The sequence below is a fragment of the Mercenaria mercenaria genome, chromosome 16, assembly GCF_021730395.1.
Source record: "Mercenaria mercenaria strain notata chromosome 16, MADL_Memer_1, whole genome shotgun sequence".
In the NCBI taxonomy this organism is placed as follows: Eukaryota; Metazoa; Mollusca; class Bivalvia; order Venerida; family Veneridae; genus Mercenaria; species Mercenaria mercenaria.
Window position 1 is genome coordinate 70,828,073 of NC_069376.1, and position 16,928 is coordinate 70,845,000.

Consider the following 16,928-nt stretch of genomic DNA (forward strand, 5'->3'; position numbering starts at 1 on the left):
AACAAAATTAAGAAATTGTAAACATTTTGAAAAAAATCAAATCGTTCTTCTGCAACATTAATCAGACTTTTGAGTTTGTTAAAAATTTGGTATTTCAATAACTTAAAGCTGCACATTTTATTTAGTTTTAATTAATTAACAGTAGCCTACTATATGTACAGTGTGTTGGCATACAAATAACGGAATTTTAGTAAAATTTCTTGCTCTCAACAGACCATGACTTTGTGATACTAACTTTGTTGCAACATTTGCAAAGCTAGCTTCTGCAATAAACTATTTATTTAAGAGTATCATTGAGCGTTAAAAACATTAAATATAATTTTAAATTGTTCGGGGTATAGTTTACGTGCGACTTTTGTTTGAAAGCGACATCTGTAAAAACGGTTTGTTTAAGGAGCGTATAAATTTGAAAACAGATGTTTCATAACTAACAAAAGGGAAACCATCGTAAATATTATCTTTCATATTAAATCTTAAGAGTACAGGATGTTTTTCAAGGATCATTGGTTAACCTTTACAATGTAAAGATTATCTCTTCACCGCAAAAATGTCATTTGAGGGCCCAGGTGAATTTAGCTGATTCGACAAATATCAAAACGACCGTTATTTTGAAATATGCACCATAGTAACAGTCTCGTACTCAGATAAGAATACTCCTGCGAAATAAATAAAATATCATATTCGATTAAGTTAAGGTAGCATAATTCTAACTGTCATTTTAACATAATTGTAACAGACTGAAAATACTTCAGACATGACCGGGAATTGAACCCCTAAGGTGGGCATTCTACCAAGTGGCTATAAAAGCTAGCTCAATAGCAAGGAAGTATAAGTGCACCCTTATACTCTACCCTACTACATACACCCCCTCCATTTTAGAACTCGTCCCCGCCTGTGGGACATTCCAAGGTGTACATCAATATCTACTCGTGAGTTATTTACGTTGGGCGACAAAATGTACAGACTGAAAATACTTCAGCTCTGACCGGAAATCGAACCCGGGACCCCTCACACCTAAAGCGGACACTCTACCACGTCGCTATAAAAGCTAGCTCAATATAGCAAGGAAGTAAAAGTGCAGCCTGTATACTCTACCCTACTACATAATCTCCTGGATTACTCTACCGAAGTCTTCCGTTTTTTTTTCTCAAGACTGTCAGGGAAATGCAAATTAGAAATACAACTCGTTTAAAATAGATGATTACGTTTAGAATACAGATCTTGTGTCGTCATTGCTGAGCGGTAACAGAACAGTACATTTTGAAAATTGTTGGGAAGGTGAACTATATATTAAATGTTTTGCTGTTCAAATTATCTATTCCTCGAGCTAAGGAAAAGTTGCTTATGTTTCGTATTGCAAAGACCATCTGTGGTACCACTTCATGGAATGCTCTCACATCCTTATACTTTTCCAAGACTAATAGACTAAATGATCACCATACTTTCAATGTTTAAAATCATCTAGAAATCAGAAAATTCACAAACTTCAAATTCCATAGAGCACTTGTGAAACTAGAGTTGATGGCAGAGATTTCTGTCGCTCAAAACTCACCAGAATGCAGAATTTAGTGATTAAAATATAAACAATTTCCAGGGGTGTATTTCGTACCCCGCCTGCATCTTCCCACCATGACCCTCAGCCGATGATACATTTTGACTGCATAAAATTCAGACCTCAGATCATTTTAGCAGAAATTTTCTGTTCGCTTCGCTCGCAAAACACGATATCAGTATTTATGATAATCCTTACTGCTCAGTGACGGTACATATGTCTTAGACTAGTTATGGTTTGCACGAATGGTTGAACTGATACAACTAGTACTATGGATTCTACCAAAATATTTTGCTTCTCCCTTTCTCTTCCCACCAATCCTTTGATTTTTACTTATCTAAGAAAAAAAAAACAACTGATTGTAACATGCATTTTGTCTTGATAGATATATACTGTTTATAGTTCCTATTTTAATTAAAAGCTATGGTGTCTGATTTATGCAATTTCATTATTTCGTTAAGTCGCAGCGGCACAATGACAAACGAAGTAACACAATATACCAGACCGATTACGGCAAAGCGCCTAGCAGTACCATTCCAATGTTACCTTGCTAATATAATACCATTGTCCGTCACCATCTTGAGTATGTATCAATCGTCTAGTCCCCGCACACTAAAAGAACATAAAAACCTTTAGATGGTGCAGCACCAGGCACTACAATCGGTGAAAACTGACCACTCCACTTATTCCAGCGTTTCTTAACTGCAGCACTTTACGTTTCGGTTGGAGGTCACTTGAACACCGTAGAAATAATGTTATGCTTATTATGTTTTATAAGATTTACAATAACTTGATGGCTACACATCTCCCTTATCTCCAACCTCCTGCAAGGCTTATTCGTCTTATGCATGCTTATTGCCTCCGCCAGGTTCATGTTGGCATGGAGGGGTGCGGTCGGTCGCGTTGGTGGCATTGTAACAGAAGTACAACCATAGATTTTGTATAATCATTTTTTCCCTTTTTTGTTTCAACTTTTTCTTTTCTTTTTTGTTTGTGTAATTGAAACATATTTCAATGTGTTTTTCTTTATTTCTTCAAATTATAAAAACCGCCATTAGTTTAATCTACAATTATTTGACGCAGTGGGAAGGGCTGCTTATTATGTTGGTATAACTTAAAGTCCAACCCATTTGCTATTTTCATACTTCTGTATATAATGAAAATATGCAATAAAATATGATTAAACTAAACTGTTGGCATGGGATATTTCATATTCTCCTTTTTCTCTCATGTGGACTCTTTTAAGCAGACTGTTTTAGTATTAAATCATTAAGTCAGCAATGGGTGCTTCAACACTTATAGCTTTCTCTTATTTGTACACTATTTTACCTGCGATTGAGAACTTTCCATTCCCGGCTAATCATGCCACGTACTCCTGTCTCTAACACTCGAAAGTGGGTGTGGCAGACAGACAGACAGACAAACAGACACAGTAGATTTCAAATGCTGAGTTTTAGTGTAGATTCTACATGGCTGCAAGAGGCTAGGCCTACTAGATGTAGTTAGATCTAGATCCAGAGCTATTTCTTTATAGATTTATATTTAGTTTAAACAGTATTTATTAAATAGATCATGTACATATATCACGTACATACAATATATCAAATCAAATATTACCAGAACAATGTAAATGATCTGAAAACAAGCTTTCATTGAAAACTTATATTAATTCATTTTATGTCATAAGGATAGGGTGTAGAATTGATATTTCAAAGTATCACGATAATAGATCTATTAATACAAAGTTCTTAGAAGCAGACCAAAAGATATAACAGTATAGATTTTGTCCAATTAGCTTTGTCATATTTTAAAACCTTCAACTAATAATCTTAAAATCTATTGAAAATTCCCGCCAATTTTCTCTGCTCATTGATGACAAGGGAGCTAATCCAAACAAGCGAAAGTTTGACAGGCGTCCATAGCGACGCTTAACAACCACGTGAGGCTCGCGCTAAAAATGGCTACCGCCACCGAAGGTAAGAGTGTTTTTAAATGAAACTTCACTTTTACGCGAAATGGTATTGTCTTTATGTAACAGGCAGGTACTTTATCATTTCAGGACAGTCTGGTAGCAGGATAGAACAGTTGGCGAAGCCTAAACGCGTCCCGCCGGAGTTCTTAGAAGATCGGTAAGTGAAATGAAAGTAGAAAATTGAACTGATAATTTATGGGTGGGGTATGTTAAAACAACATTTATTGCTTTCATCAGAGAATCACAATAGATTCAATTACGAAACATGATAGAAATCAATATATTTAGTCATGTTAAATAAAAGTAAATACTTTTGATCTCGATACAAGTGGGATTCTGCCCTATCAGTGTCACGAAATTACCTCAGAATCAGTTCTGACATCAAATTACGTATTTAGATAAGATTATATACAACAGCAAGATACAATATTTTATAGCCGAACAAAACCTAAACACTATATATTAGCAATATATTGTACTTTAAACACAACAAATAAAATTATTTAAAATTGTAAGCATACAATTAGTTGCAAGCAAATTATGCTGGATGGTGATAGTTTTTCGTACCACATCATACCCCACCATTGGTGATAAAATATCAAGATATTTTGCTGACCCAGAATCTGTCATCTCATAATAGAGGCTACCTCATACATCTTATTATTATTATGGGTAGACAGTCGTGCATTCATTCATTTACTGTTTTTTATATTGTAAATGGATAGGGATTTGAGTGTTAATGGATTCGGGGGACCATTTGTAATTTTCATAAACTTTAAACCTACACGCACTAACAGTAAAAGAAAAAAATAGGAAACAAAGCTAAGTTGTATCAAAGAAGTATAAAATACACAGAATGGCAACTGGCTGTAATCTCGCGTGAGCTCGTGTCAGAGCGTGGTTCGGCGTTATCTTACTAAAAACAAACATCGGCGAGCATGGAGTTACAATTTGTACCTTTAAAACTATATTTAAAATATATGTTAGCTTCTAAAACAAAATTAGTTTAATGAGAAATGGTCTTAAGACACGAAGTACAGGGGATTTTTTGCCATCGAAAGAAGCATGGTCATACGGTGATAATTATTTTACCGATGAATAATTGCTTTCGCATACAAAATGGCGCGTGGAGAAAGCGCCACTTCCGGTAACGAGATCTCGTTTTTTTGTCACGGGAGGTTGGCGAGATTTGCTCTATATGCCTTTCAAGTTGCCAATCTATTTATTTTTATAGCTCTTTGGTTGTATGTACCTAAAGAATAAACTAAATCAGATATATAATAATTATATCATTCATTATGAGATTGTGAAGGAGTGTTCCAATTGGTTAGAATACATCTACTGAAAGTAGAACAAAGGTTCAAACCTATTGAATCACAACTTTACCTTCTCTGTTGCCACCTGACATTTCTGTAGTTTCCAGGAAGCAGACTTAATCTAAATTTATGTAGGCCTGAAAACTTTTACACAGTTGAGCTGAAACAAAAATAAAACTTTGACAAAATTGTGGGTCTTAAAATGAGACCTGTGAATTAGTCTTGAATAGGTTTTAGCTAGTCCTGCCTTGGACATTTCTTATAATGGGTTACATACATGTAACACATAGATTGAGCCTATGTAGGACTCTTTAGTTTTTGTCACAAAGTAGGACTAGATTTTCAGTGTTTAGTGTTCAGTTGTTAATGAAATTTATGACAACTAAAAACTCCTTTATGACAAACAGATAATGCATTAAAACATTGATTCAGAAATTAGTGTATATCCAGTAACAAATGAAACATATATTGTAAAGCAGATTATATTATAGAAACAATTTGTTCATGTTATAGAAACTATTTGTTCAAAAAGTTAACATGGTCAAATGATTCTTTAATATTTTAATATGGGCACATTTTTTGTTTCATACCATAAACAACTATTGGGGTTATCTTTTTCAAAAGCTATTTGAAAAAAATTCAATACAATAATTATTTATTTTACCAACTGTTAAACAGACCTGTTAATGGAAGTGCAAGTAACTATCACAGTTAAACTGTAATGTCTTTGTTTGACAAGTATTGAACAGCGAAACTTGATATTGCTTTTGACTTCTAATGGTTTACTATTGTTGCATTTCAATCATTTGTCAAAAGGATTCAAGTGGAAAAGTCTTTGAAATTATTATGAAAAATAAAAGTTGCTATTTATACAGGCAAACACTGGTATTTTACTTTTAAATGACGAGATACCAGTCTTTATTTAATGTGTACATAACATAAAAATGACAAAATAAAGTGCATACTTATTTAACAACAACAAAAATATACTTGATACAAACATTTTGTACAATTTGACAAATCATTTGCATTTAAAAAAAAAAGACTAAGAAAGAAGAAAAATGTATCAGTACTTCATAATACTTTCCATTTGTTCACTTTCAAACTATTAAAAACAATCTTCTATGTGCTGGAAACATGAACTCATTTTTGAATGTTTATAATGGCTTGGATCACTTAACTTCATTACAAATACTACATATGATGTATGAGAAGGAATTTTAAGATAATTTGCTTCATGTCCTGTATGCAAAACAGGTGTTTTTTTTTTTTTGGTTGGGGGTGGGGGGGGGGGGGGGAATATTGAACATAGGTTATAAAGTAGAACTTGAAATCTTATCTGATTAGTTTTTTAATAAAATAATTGAACTTTTAGGTTCACATTTATCAAGTAACCAATATTTCAGTTAGAGGAAATTGACAATACAAAAATCAAAAAGAAGAAAACCATTTAATCTTAAATACATATAAATAAAGGCATTAAGCCAAAAGTAAGATAAATGTAAGAATTTGTTTATTATATGTCATTTCATATCCAATCTTCAAAGCTGTCTAGTTTTATTTTATATCCCAATTGTTGTTTAGTTCAGTGAAGTAAATGATACTGTTTAATGGAGATAATTTAGATTAAAAGATTACCTAGGTGGGAACAGATTTTGTGACATAGATAAGCAATACATGTAACACACACAAGTTTATCATGTTAACAGATTACATAAGTATTCTTTTGTTTATAGGTTAATATGCTTAAAGTATATATTGTTTATAAGAGTCTCATTCATTTACAAACATCAAGAAATACATTATACACAATAGCATCAATATTATGCAAATGGTCATTCTTTTACATAATTACAAGAGACTTGAAATAATTCATACTATTGACAATATCTGTTTCAGTTACAGTATACCATCTATGTTACCTAAATTGTTGTTGTATTTGCCAACACCACATCCTTGATCCAAACTTAAGTATGCACTTATTCTCGTTTTTAAGCGCTGTGTCATACTGTGAAATCAGTAATATTCATGGGGGACTAATTTTCATGGATTTCGTGGTTGAGTCAATCCACAAAATTTAATCCCAACGAACAAGTAAAACTCCCATTCATTTTATGTTCAAAATTTGAAATCCACAAATTCATATCCCCACAAAATTGCCATTTTGACCAAAACCACAAAATTTCATGCCCACGAAATTAAATGATTTCACAGTAATCAACTTCTCTGTTAAACTACAGAATCAAGAAGAAGCCACCAAAGACATATAAGTTTGAAGTGATATGTCTTTCACCTTTCAATCATATGAGAAACTAGAGAATAATTAAGTATGGGTTTGGAATTAAGGAAAACTTGTACCACCATTCTGTAACCTAAGATATAATATAAATGTAAAAATGGTGTTAACCCATGTAGAAACAAACAAACGGGCAAACTTTTAATTTTGTTAATGGGTATACATGCAGGTTGGATCCACTGATATTCTGATGAACTCTTGTAGTATTCACATCCCCTCCCCAGTCACACACACACAAGTTTAACAAAATATACATATGAAAACTTGTGACAAGATCTGTACTTAATCAAAATTAGGAGTTATGTTATGTAACTTTGACAAATTAATTTCTTTCTACTCATCAAGCAGTATTCAGGGGGTATTAATCACATTAAGTGATAGCTCAAGTTTTGTAGTCTGGTTCATTTCTAAACTCTTGTAAGACTAGAACTCTTGTATGATAGTTTTGTTTAAGACATGCTTTTTTCATAATAATAGATTAGAAATATTTTGCAATTTTTAAAGAAAAATTATAGTCTTACACTAAGGCGTGATTTCTTATATTGCCTTGTCAAGTTTTTCAGTTGAACTGTTTAGGTTGCTAATTAAGCAAAAAATCTTCACACTTTGTTTTAATTTATCTAAGCCTTTTAATGTTTTTGATTTATATAGATTACTCTGTATAATCAAATTTAAATCTAAACTCGAACAAAAACAGTACTAGGCTAAATGACACTAAATATGATAAGATTTAGTGCCTTTTGATGGCCAAATGTTCTTCTTGTATAAAATTGCATGTATTTAAATGTAACAACGAATAAATGATTGTATTATCTCTTTAACAATAATTTATTCATTGAAGACAATAAAATTCGGCTGTGGGAATTATGTTAACATTGCAGAATATTTGGTTAGAGATTGTGACCAGTTCAACTGTTGTAAAATAGAAGGTTATGTCAAAATCATCGTAGAATTTTTGGGAAAATACTGTTACTTTTGATTTCACTGGAAAATATACTTCGGAGTTGTTCAGTGTTTTTGACTATTATTATTTCCATTAATACCTTGAAAGGAAACTTAAATCATGCCATCTGCAATTCTTGTACCTAAAATTTAGAATATAAACGAAAAATAGAAATTCACATCAGTGAAGATTACTCAAGGGAGAAGCTTGTTTGTTAGATGGGGCAGCATTGATAAACGTATTAGTTATCAAAGATACAAGTAAAGTGTCCAGGGACCAGCCGCACAGGATTATTATATCATTCATTAATTATTTATAATCAGTCGGAAAGGGAGAAGGTGTAAATATTTATGCAGACAATGAATTTGCATCAGCTGGGACTCAACCAGTGTAGGTAAATATTGTGACAGGTGTTTTTCTTTATTTCAGTTTTAGAACTGTTAATAATAATCTGTACTTTTTCAGACAGACCAAATTAACAGCTGCTCGTAAGACAGCACACTCAACTCTTCTCTGTGATTGACTCTGAATTAGAGCTTTGCCAGTAAAAACTTTATAAAATTTTTACCAAAAAATTCTAAGTTAAAAATTCAAAAATCAGAGTTATGCGGATTGTTTCTCCTGGTGTATACTTTGATAGTAAATAACTATTTTAAGTTTCAAGTCAAAAGCTTTGATAGTAACAGAGATATTCGACTTTATCAAAAATTTTAACCAAAAAATTCTTAGTTAAAAAGGGGCATAACTCTGTCAAAATTCAAATCAGAGTTATGGGGATTGTTTCTCAATAGGTGTAGACTTTGATAGTAAATAACTGTTTTAAGTTTGAAGTCAATAGCTTTGACAGTAACAGAGATATTTGTCTTTATTAAAAACTTTAACCAAAAAATTCTTAGTTAAAAAGGGGCATAACTCATAATCACCAAAGGAACTTGCGCAGAAGTTTAGTGACTTTTTCATCGAGAAAATTGAGAACATTAGGAATGATATTATTTCGCATAGCCAAACTGATCGTGATTCAGTAGACTTGCATTGTCCAGAACACCAAGAAGTAGCAAACTGTCTTATTGATTTGGCTCCTACAACGATAGAAGAGGTAGAACAAATTATACAAAAATCTCCAAACAAATCCTGCGAACTTGACCCTTTACCAACATGGCTTCTGAAGAAATGTCTCGATGAGCTCTTGCCGCTGATAACAAACATCATAAATACATCAATGGAATTAGGTTACGTACCAAAAGAGTTTAAAAGTGCTAGGATAAGACCCCTGCTTAAGAAACCAGGTCTTGAACCAAACATTCTCAAAAACTACAGACCTGTATCTAACCTCCCTTTCATTTCAAAAATCTTAGAAAAGGTAGTAGATGCGCGTCTTGAGCGGCACTTGAGTGAAAATGAGCTACATGAGGGAATGCAGTCTGCTTACAGAAAGTTTCATTCAACTGAGTCGGCTTTGATAAAGGTACAGAATGACATCCTCACATCTCTCGATCAGAATTCTGTAACAGTCCTCGTGCTACTCGATCTTTCTGCGGCTTTCGACACGATTGATCACCAAACACTGTTACACCGGCTCGAACATCATTTTGGAGTCACAGACAAAGCACTTGCATGGATGTCATCATATCTTAGTGACCGCTATCAAACTGTATGCGTTGATGGTGAGTTGTCGACGCCTACGTTGATGAAATACAGTGTGCCCCAGGGATCAGTGCTTGGTCCAAAGAACTATATCATGTACACTAAACCCGTGGGTGCCATATGCAGACGTCATGGACTTCTTCATCATTTCTACGCTGATGACTCTCAATTATACCTATCTTTTAAGCCGATAGAGGCTGTGGCCAGAAGTGAAGCTTTGCGCCGCATTGAGAGCTGTCTGACTGAAATTGTCTCGTGGATGAATTCCAACATGCTGAAGCTCAATGCTGACAAAACTGAGCTAATGCTATTGACATCAAAGCGTAACTCCAAGTACATTGATGACGTTTCTGTGAAGGTCGGTGATTCTGTGATAAAATCCACGAAATGTGTTAGGAATCTTGGAGCAGTATTTGACAGCGGTATGGATATGGAACAACAAGTCAACTCGGTGTGCCGGGCTGGATATGCACAACTTCGCAGAATAGGTCACATCAGACGGTATCTTACCAGTGATGCCACAAAAACCCTTATAAACAGCCTGGTTACTTCACGGTTAGACTACTGTAATGCCTTGTTAAGTGGTATACCAACAGCACAATTAACAAGTTGCAACATGTCCAGAACACTGCAGCTCGCGTAATCACTAAGACGCCCCGTCGCAATCATATAACACCGGTTCTGAAGGAGCTTCACTGGTTGCCAGTGAAATACAGGGTGCAGTACAAGGTTCTGACCCACACCTTTAAGGCGTTACACAATCAGTCCCCTGCCTATATTAGGGATATGCTAGAAGTGTATAAACCGGTCAGGACCCTAAGATCGCAAGACACGCTGTCACTGGTTATGCCAAAATCTAATACCGTGATGTATGGCAATCGCAGCTTTTCGTGCACTGCTCCAAAGCTTTGGAACTCTCTTCCTGTCAAGATCAGGGAAGCTGACACGCTAGCTGCTTTCAAAAGCCTGCTCAAAACCCACTTCTTTGTACAATATTTTGTTAACTGACCGATACATTTATTTTTTTTTTATCTTGTTTTTTTTTTTTTTTTTTTTTTTTTTTTTTTTTTCTAAATTATACTTGTTTTCATTCATGATTTTTGTTAATGTGGAATGCATTATCTTTGTATACGTATTTGTTTGTATTTTTGCAATTTATTCTGTAAAGCACTTTTGAACGTGTACAAGTGCATGAAAAGAGTGCTATATAAATGTGGTATAATAATAATAATAATAATAATAACTCTGTCAAAATTCAAATCAGAGTTATGGGGTTGTTTCTCTTGGTGTAGATTTTGATAGTAAATAAATGTTTTAAGTTTGAAGTCAATAGCTTTGACAGTAACAGAGATATTTGTCTTTATTAAAAACTTTAACAAATTCTAAGTTAAAAAGGGGCATAACTCTGTCAAAATTCAAATCAGAGTTATGGGGATTGTTTCTCATGGTGTAGACTTTGATAGTAAATAAATGTTTTAAGTTTCAAGTCAAAAGCTTTGATTGTAACAGAGATATTTGTCTTTATTAAAAACTTTAACTAACAAATTCTAAGTTAAAAAGGGGCATAACTCTGTCAAATTCAAATCAGAGTTATGGGGATTGTTTCTCATGGTGTAGACTTTGATAGTAAATAAATGTTTTAAGTTTCAAGTCAAAAGCTTTGATAGTAACAGAGATATTTGACATTATTAAAAACTTTAACTAACAGAGACGCTAATGCCGGGGCGAGTGCAATAGCTCTACTTTTTCTTTGAAAAGTCAAGCTGAAAAAGTGGTTTAAGTGTAATATTGGTTTTTGATAGTTGGCTCATTTTTTTCACATTTTTATGTTAAATGCTGTTCACTGTAACATCCCATGCCATATTTACTCATAAAAAATGTTATACAAATTTATGCAAATCTTTCTCCGTGTGAATCGAAATTCATAAGGCAAAACTGGCTTAGGATGTTGTGTTTTTTTGCACCATAGTAGGAACAGATGCTTAAGTTAGTGCCATAGTACACAAAAAAAAATCTGCTGTGTGTATTTTTTTTCATCAGAACTAAAAATGAAAATATACCCCACACAAATTGATTTTGGATTTATTTTGGGACTGTTTTTTTTATAAGAGGGCCAAGACAGGCCTAGATTACTCGCTTGCTTCAACAGTTTTGATAATGCCCAAAAAAGATTATTTCCCAGTTGTCTTAACATGAATGAAATATGATGATTAAACATATCACCATTTTTCTTCTTCTGTGTAAATCTTGTCTGTATTTAATATTTATCATGCTGGACACAATTGATTCTGCCTTTGCGACCTTGCAGTGTAGATCATGATCAGCCTGCACATCCGTGCAGTCAGATCATGATCTGCACTGTTCGCTATTCAGCCAGTATCATTTTGGTAAGCACCTCTTTTAAGAGTTAATGGTACTGTCCAAATTGGAAGATGGACAAGTTCATTATAGAAATTTAGCAGGGTAAAGGACATAACCAGGATTTTCATCACATTTTGTTCTCTTGTTTTCTTGATACCATAACATGATGCTTGTGCCAAATAGAAGAAGTGTTTTATTTGAAAATTAAAGGTAGGTAAGTAAAAATTCAATACTGGGAAATCATTTGAATTCGCTGGCATGAAATTTCGTGCAAACATGAAGAAGGACTGTTTCGCACAGGTTTTAATTTGCGCATTTTCAATTTTAGCAATGAAAGATATAATAAAAAATTTATAATAGCGTGGTCTTAAATTTGCGCATCAGTCCTAGCGCGAAATAGGCGAAAATTTGTCCTACGCGAATAAAAATGATTTCACAGTAAAAGATTGTTTAATTTGTCCACCTTATTATCTGATTGTCATCGAGCCCGCTTGCGGAAGTGAAGACATAGTTGTCCAAATGGCTGTTCGGTGTATGTGCGTGCATCCGTGCATCAGTGTGTGTGCGTACATCCTGATTTGTTTGTATGGCCCCTAACTTTGACATGTATGGAGCAACCTTGTTTATATTTGGCATGAATGTTAACCTCAGTGAGACATAGTGTCATGTTCAAACCGCAGGTTCCGATCTAAAAGGTCACGGTCAAAATTGGAGGTCAAAGGTCATGTCAGATCTAGTCCGTCCCATAACTTTGACATGCATTGAGGAATCTTGTTTATATTTGGCATGAATGTTAACCTCAGTGAGATGGAATGTCGTGCACAAACCTCAAGTTACTATCTCAAAGATCAAGGTCACAGGTGGAGGTCATAGGTCATGTCAGATCTTGTCTGGCCCATAAATTTGACATGCATTGAGGAATCATGTTGATATTTGGCATGAATGTTCAACTCAATGAGACATACTCTATCTCAAAGGTCAAGGTCACAGTTTGGGGTCAAAGGGCGGGCTCGACATGTTGCCTGTGGGCATCAAGTTTTTAGCTCGACTATTCGAAGAATAAGTAGAGCTATCCTACTCACCACGGCGTCGGCGTCAGTGTCGGCGTCGGCGTCACACCCTGGTTAAGTTTTTCGTACCAGTCCACATTTTGACAAAGTCTTTTGAGATAAAGCTTTGAAACTTTCAACACTTGTTTACCATCACCATGTCCAGTTATAGGCAAGAGTACATAACTCTGTCAAGCATTTTGACTGAATTATGGCCCCTTTTGACTTAGAAATCTTGGTTAAGTTTTTCGTACCAGTTCATATTTTGGCAAAGTCTTTTGAGATAAAGCTTTGAAACTTTCAACACTTGTTTACCATCACCATGTCCAGTTGTAGGCAAGAGTACATAACTCCATCAAGCATTTTGGTTGAATTATGGCCCCTTTTTTACTTAGAAATCTTGGTTAAGTTTTTCGTACCAGTCTACATTTTGACAAAGTCTTTTGAGATAAAGCTTTGAAACTTTCAACACTTGTTTACCATCACCATATCCAGTTGTAGGCAAGAGTACATAACTCCATCAAGCATTTTGGCTGAATTATGGCCCCTTCTGACTTAGAAATCTTGGTTAAGTTTTTCGTACCAGTTTATGTTTTGTGTAAAGTGTTTGACATATGGCTTTGAAATTTTTATATCTTGTTCAGTATTATAGTCTCTATCAATAGGCAAGAGTGCATAACTCTGTCATCTTTTTTGGCTGAATTATGGCCCTTTTTGAACTTGGAAATTGGTTCTGTTTTCGTATATGTCCATGTTTTGTCAAGACTATTTGACATATGGCTTTTAAACTTTAAACACTTGTTTATCATTATGATTTCCATCTGCAGGCAAGAGTACATAACTCTTGACAACTATTTTGGCTGAATTATGGCCCTTTTTGGACTTTGAAATTTTTGTCAAAATATTTGAACTGTGGCTTTGAAACTGTTAACACTAGTATATCAACATGATTTCCATCTGTAGGCAAGTGTACATAACTCTGTCAACTATTTTGACTGAATTATGACCCTTTTTGGACTTGGAAATTAGTTAAACTTTTCATACAAGTCTATGTTTTGCCTAACATATAACTTAATAACATATTTGCCATCATGGTCACACATTGCCACTTAGTGCAAGACTAATCGAAATCCACAAATACAGGAAAATTTTTTGTTTGATCCATTTTTTTCTTTTGTCTGAAAATCTATGGAAATATTTTGACCCCATTCTTCAATCAATTCTTCGAATAGTCGAGCGCGCTGTCGTCCGACAGCTCTTTTTAAGCAAAAGCGTTATTTTTATATTAACATTCTTGATCCTTCATGTATTGTCATTTAATATTGACTAGAATTGTATTATTGTTTCAGACGGTCAGTTTATTGGGTAGATTATGTTCCCCCAAGACCAGGACCAAATGGACAAACAGAAATCAGTGAGTATAAAAAATGACCATATTCAGTCAATCAGTTTTGGCGCAGCTGAAAGATGCATGAAATAGTTCAGCCTCTTATCGCCAGAATAAACATCAGAGCATTATGATTTTAACAGTTTCCTCATTATTATAACACATTTAAAATGTATATTTGTAAGTTAAAAAAAAAGGTTTGAGTTTTATGTGTTGTGTACAACCAGATTTTAACCGTCTTGTACAGTTTTCTGCAGATATATTTTTTATAATTTTCAATTTACATTATGTTTTATATTAAGTGGGACCATATACCCAAAGATTGTTTTATGGTCATGCTATATCAAAGAAATGTAAACGACATAATTTAAACTGGCTCACTCCTAGATGCTTATTAAGTAAAGAGCAAAGAAAGTGTGTACTTTAGTTTGCAAGATCTTATTTAGCTGCCAGAAGATTTAGCGAGTTCTAAATATATTGGATTTGTTCTGTTTTATAGATCTTTGGCTGTAATATTGTACATAACATATATAGATACAAGACTGAAATCAAGTATAAAATCTTCTATGACACAGCAGGCTATATAAAGGACTGCACTGTTATCATGATTGTGCATTATTTCTGTGCCAACACCTTTCCACTTTATGCTATTCCTGGTATACCTCCACACCTCTTACATATTGCTTCTTTGTCACTCAGTTTTATGTAGTGTAACTTTTTGCTGTATTTATAACTAGAAAACTGACATATCATTATGCTAAATTGGCTTATTCACAGCAAGAGTTTTAACTATCCTGCTTTAGAAGTTTGTTGTGTAAGAGTTTCTGCTGTTAGCTTTTTGTTCAGTTTTGGCATGTACTTTACAAAATGGCTTGGGCTTAGAATCAATTTGTTTGAGCTCCATCAAGGACAGAACTTGAGGGCTCTTTCAAATACATTACTGCGAACTTCAGTTCCAGTTTAATTTGGCACATTTAGCCTGTAGCCTGTTGGCGGCAAGTGATTCTGTTTTTGCGACAAGTGCAGACCACGATCAGCCTGCACATCTGTGCCGTCTGATCAGGGTCTGCCCTGTTCGCTATTCAGTCAGTAAATTTTCAGTGAACACCCATTTGAATAATAAGTGGTACTGCCCAAATTGAATGATGGACCAGTCCATTTTACAAATTCAGCAAGGAAAAGGTTAGTTGGGAATCTTCTACATGAAAATGTTTAAATGAAAATGTTAGCACCAACTAATGAAAACTCCACGTTTGGTAACATTAAAAAGATATGGCGGATAATTTTTCCCCGCTAACCTGAACTTAGAAGATGCAGTTTCCGTCAGTATAAATGATTTTCTTATTAAAGTTTAATATGTTCTATTGATTATTAAACTCTTTCAAAAAACGCAGGTGCTCTTTGATTTATCATTTCATTCATTTTAACAATTTCACAAAGTGGAAAATTTGTTGATTTTTATCGTAATGTTTCTGTATTGTGGGTGACTATTTGCAGTTTGACACGACTTTTGTAACATGATTGATTGTTTCGGCAGTGCTCACTGTTCAAATATATTAACTGTGCGGCTTATAACCCCCTACATGGAATATATAACCCTCAAATCAATATCAAATATTATTAGAAGACTTTAATCAGTGTTTATATAGGTCTGAAGAGAATTATACCCATAGTCCGTTTTCATAATGGCTTATTAATTGCTTTCCAGACGAACTTTAAAGGGGCAGGATTCCAGACTTATATAAACATTTTAATATTTAGAATACTAGTTCTTTTCATTTTGTTTGTAGTTGTAGTAAAATGGTGCAAAAAGGGAGATTCAGTGAATTGTACGCTGTTTCTATTGATATAAACATTCAGATAGAATGTAAAAAATAAAGTGTAAGGCATACAGTAAAAAAATACATGAAAAGGAATTGAGCTGTAACAATAGAGGCACACAATAAAATTCTTTAATTCGGTATTTGTTTATTTTGGATGTTTTATAAACATAACTATAGGCATGTTTTTTCATGTTAACGTCTGCAGAATCCTGAGGGATTGGTTGGTGCCCGAGCCTGAGTAATACATTTTACGTTTTGCCATGGAACGTGCATCTATAAAAAGGTGTTATAACAGCATGTGAGTTTCTCTTGTTGAAACACCCCTGAACAGTGACAAGAACAGCAGTCTTATACTAAGGTTCATTAAAAAAAATTGGTATTATCACATTCCCCTTTAATGCTAAATGTTGTCTGGTATGTGCTATAAGTGGTAAAAAGCCATGAATTAATTATTACTAGTAATAGTGTTTTATTACTGACATGACTGTAAGTTTAGAAGAAACATTGAGTGGTTATTGTATAAGTTATCTTATCCATTTTTAGCTTGACTATTTGAGGAAATAGTCTAGCAAGTCTACTCACCTT

At 34.0% G+C, this 16,928-nt stretch overlaps 1 protein-coding gene across 2 annotated transcripts in view; it reads left to right on the plus strand.

Moving 5' to 3' along the window:
• Window positions 1-3,443: 3,443 nt before the first annotated feature.
• LOC123539678 (testicular haploid expressed gene protein-like) overlaps window positions 3,444-16,928 on the plus strand; it is a 25,661-nt gene continuing 12,176 nt past the window's right edge. Inside the window, exons 1-3 of one of the 2 annotated variants that reach the window (XM_045324398.2) lie at window positions 3,444-3,528; window positions 3,612-3,681; window positions 14,483-14,547. In XM_045324398.2, the coding sequence (XP_045180333.2) occupies window positions 3,510-3,528; window positions 3,612-3,681; window positions 14,483-14,547 (154 nt within the window). In that variant the 5' untranslated portion in view covers window positions 3,444-3,509. Of the gene's footprint in view, window positions 3,529-3,611; window positions 3,682-8,034; window positions 8,474-14,482; window positions 14,548-16,928 lie in introns of those variants that run through there. The other variant, XM_053527355.1, reaches the window with a different exon arrangement.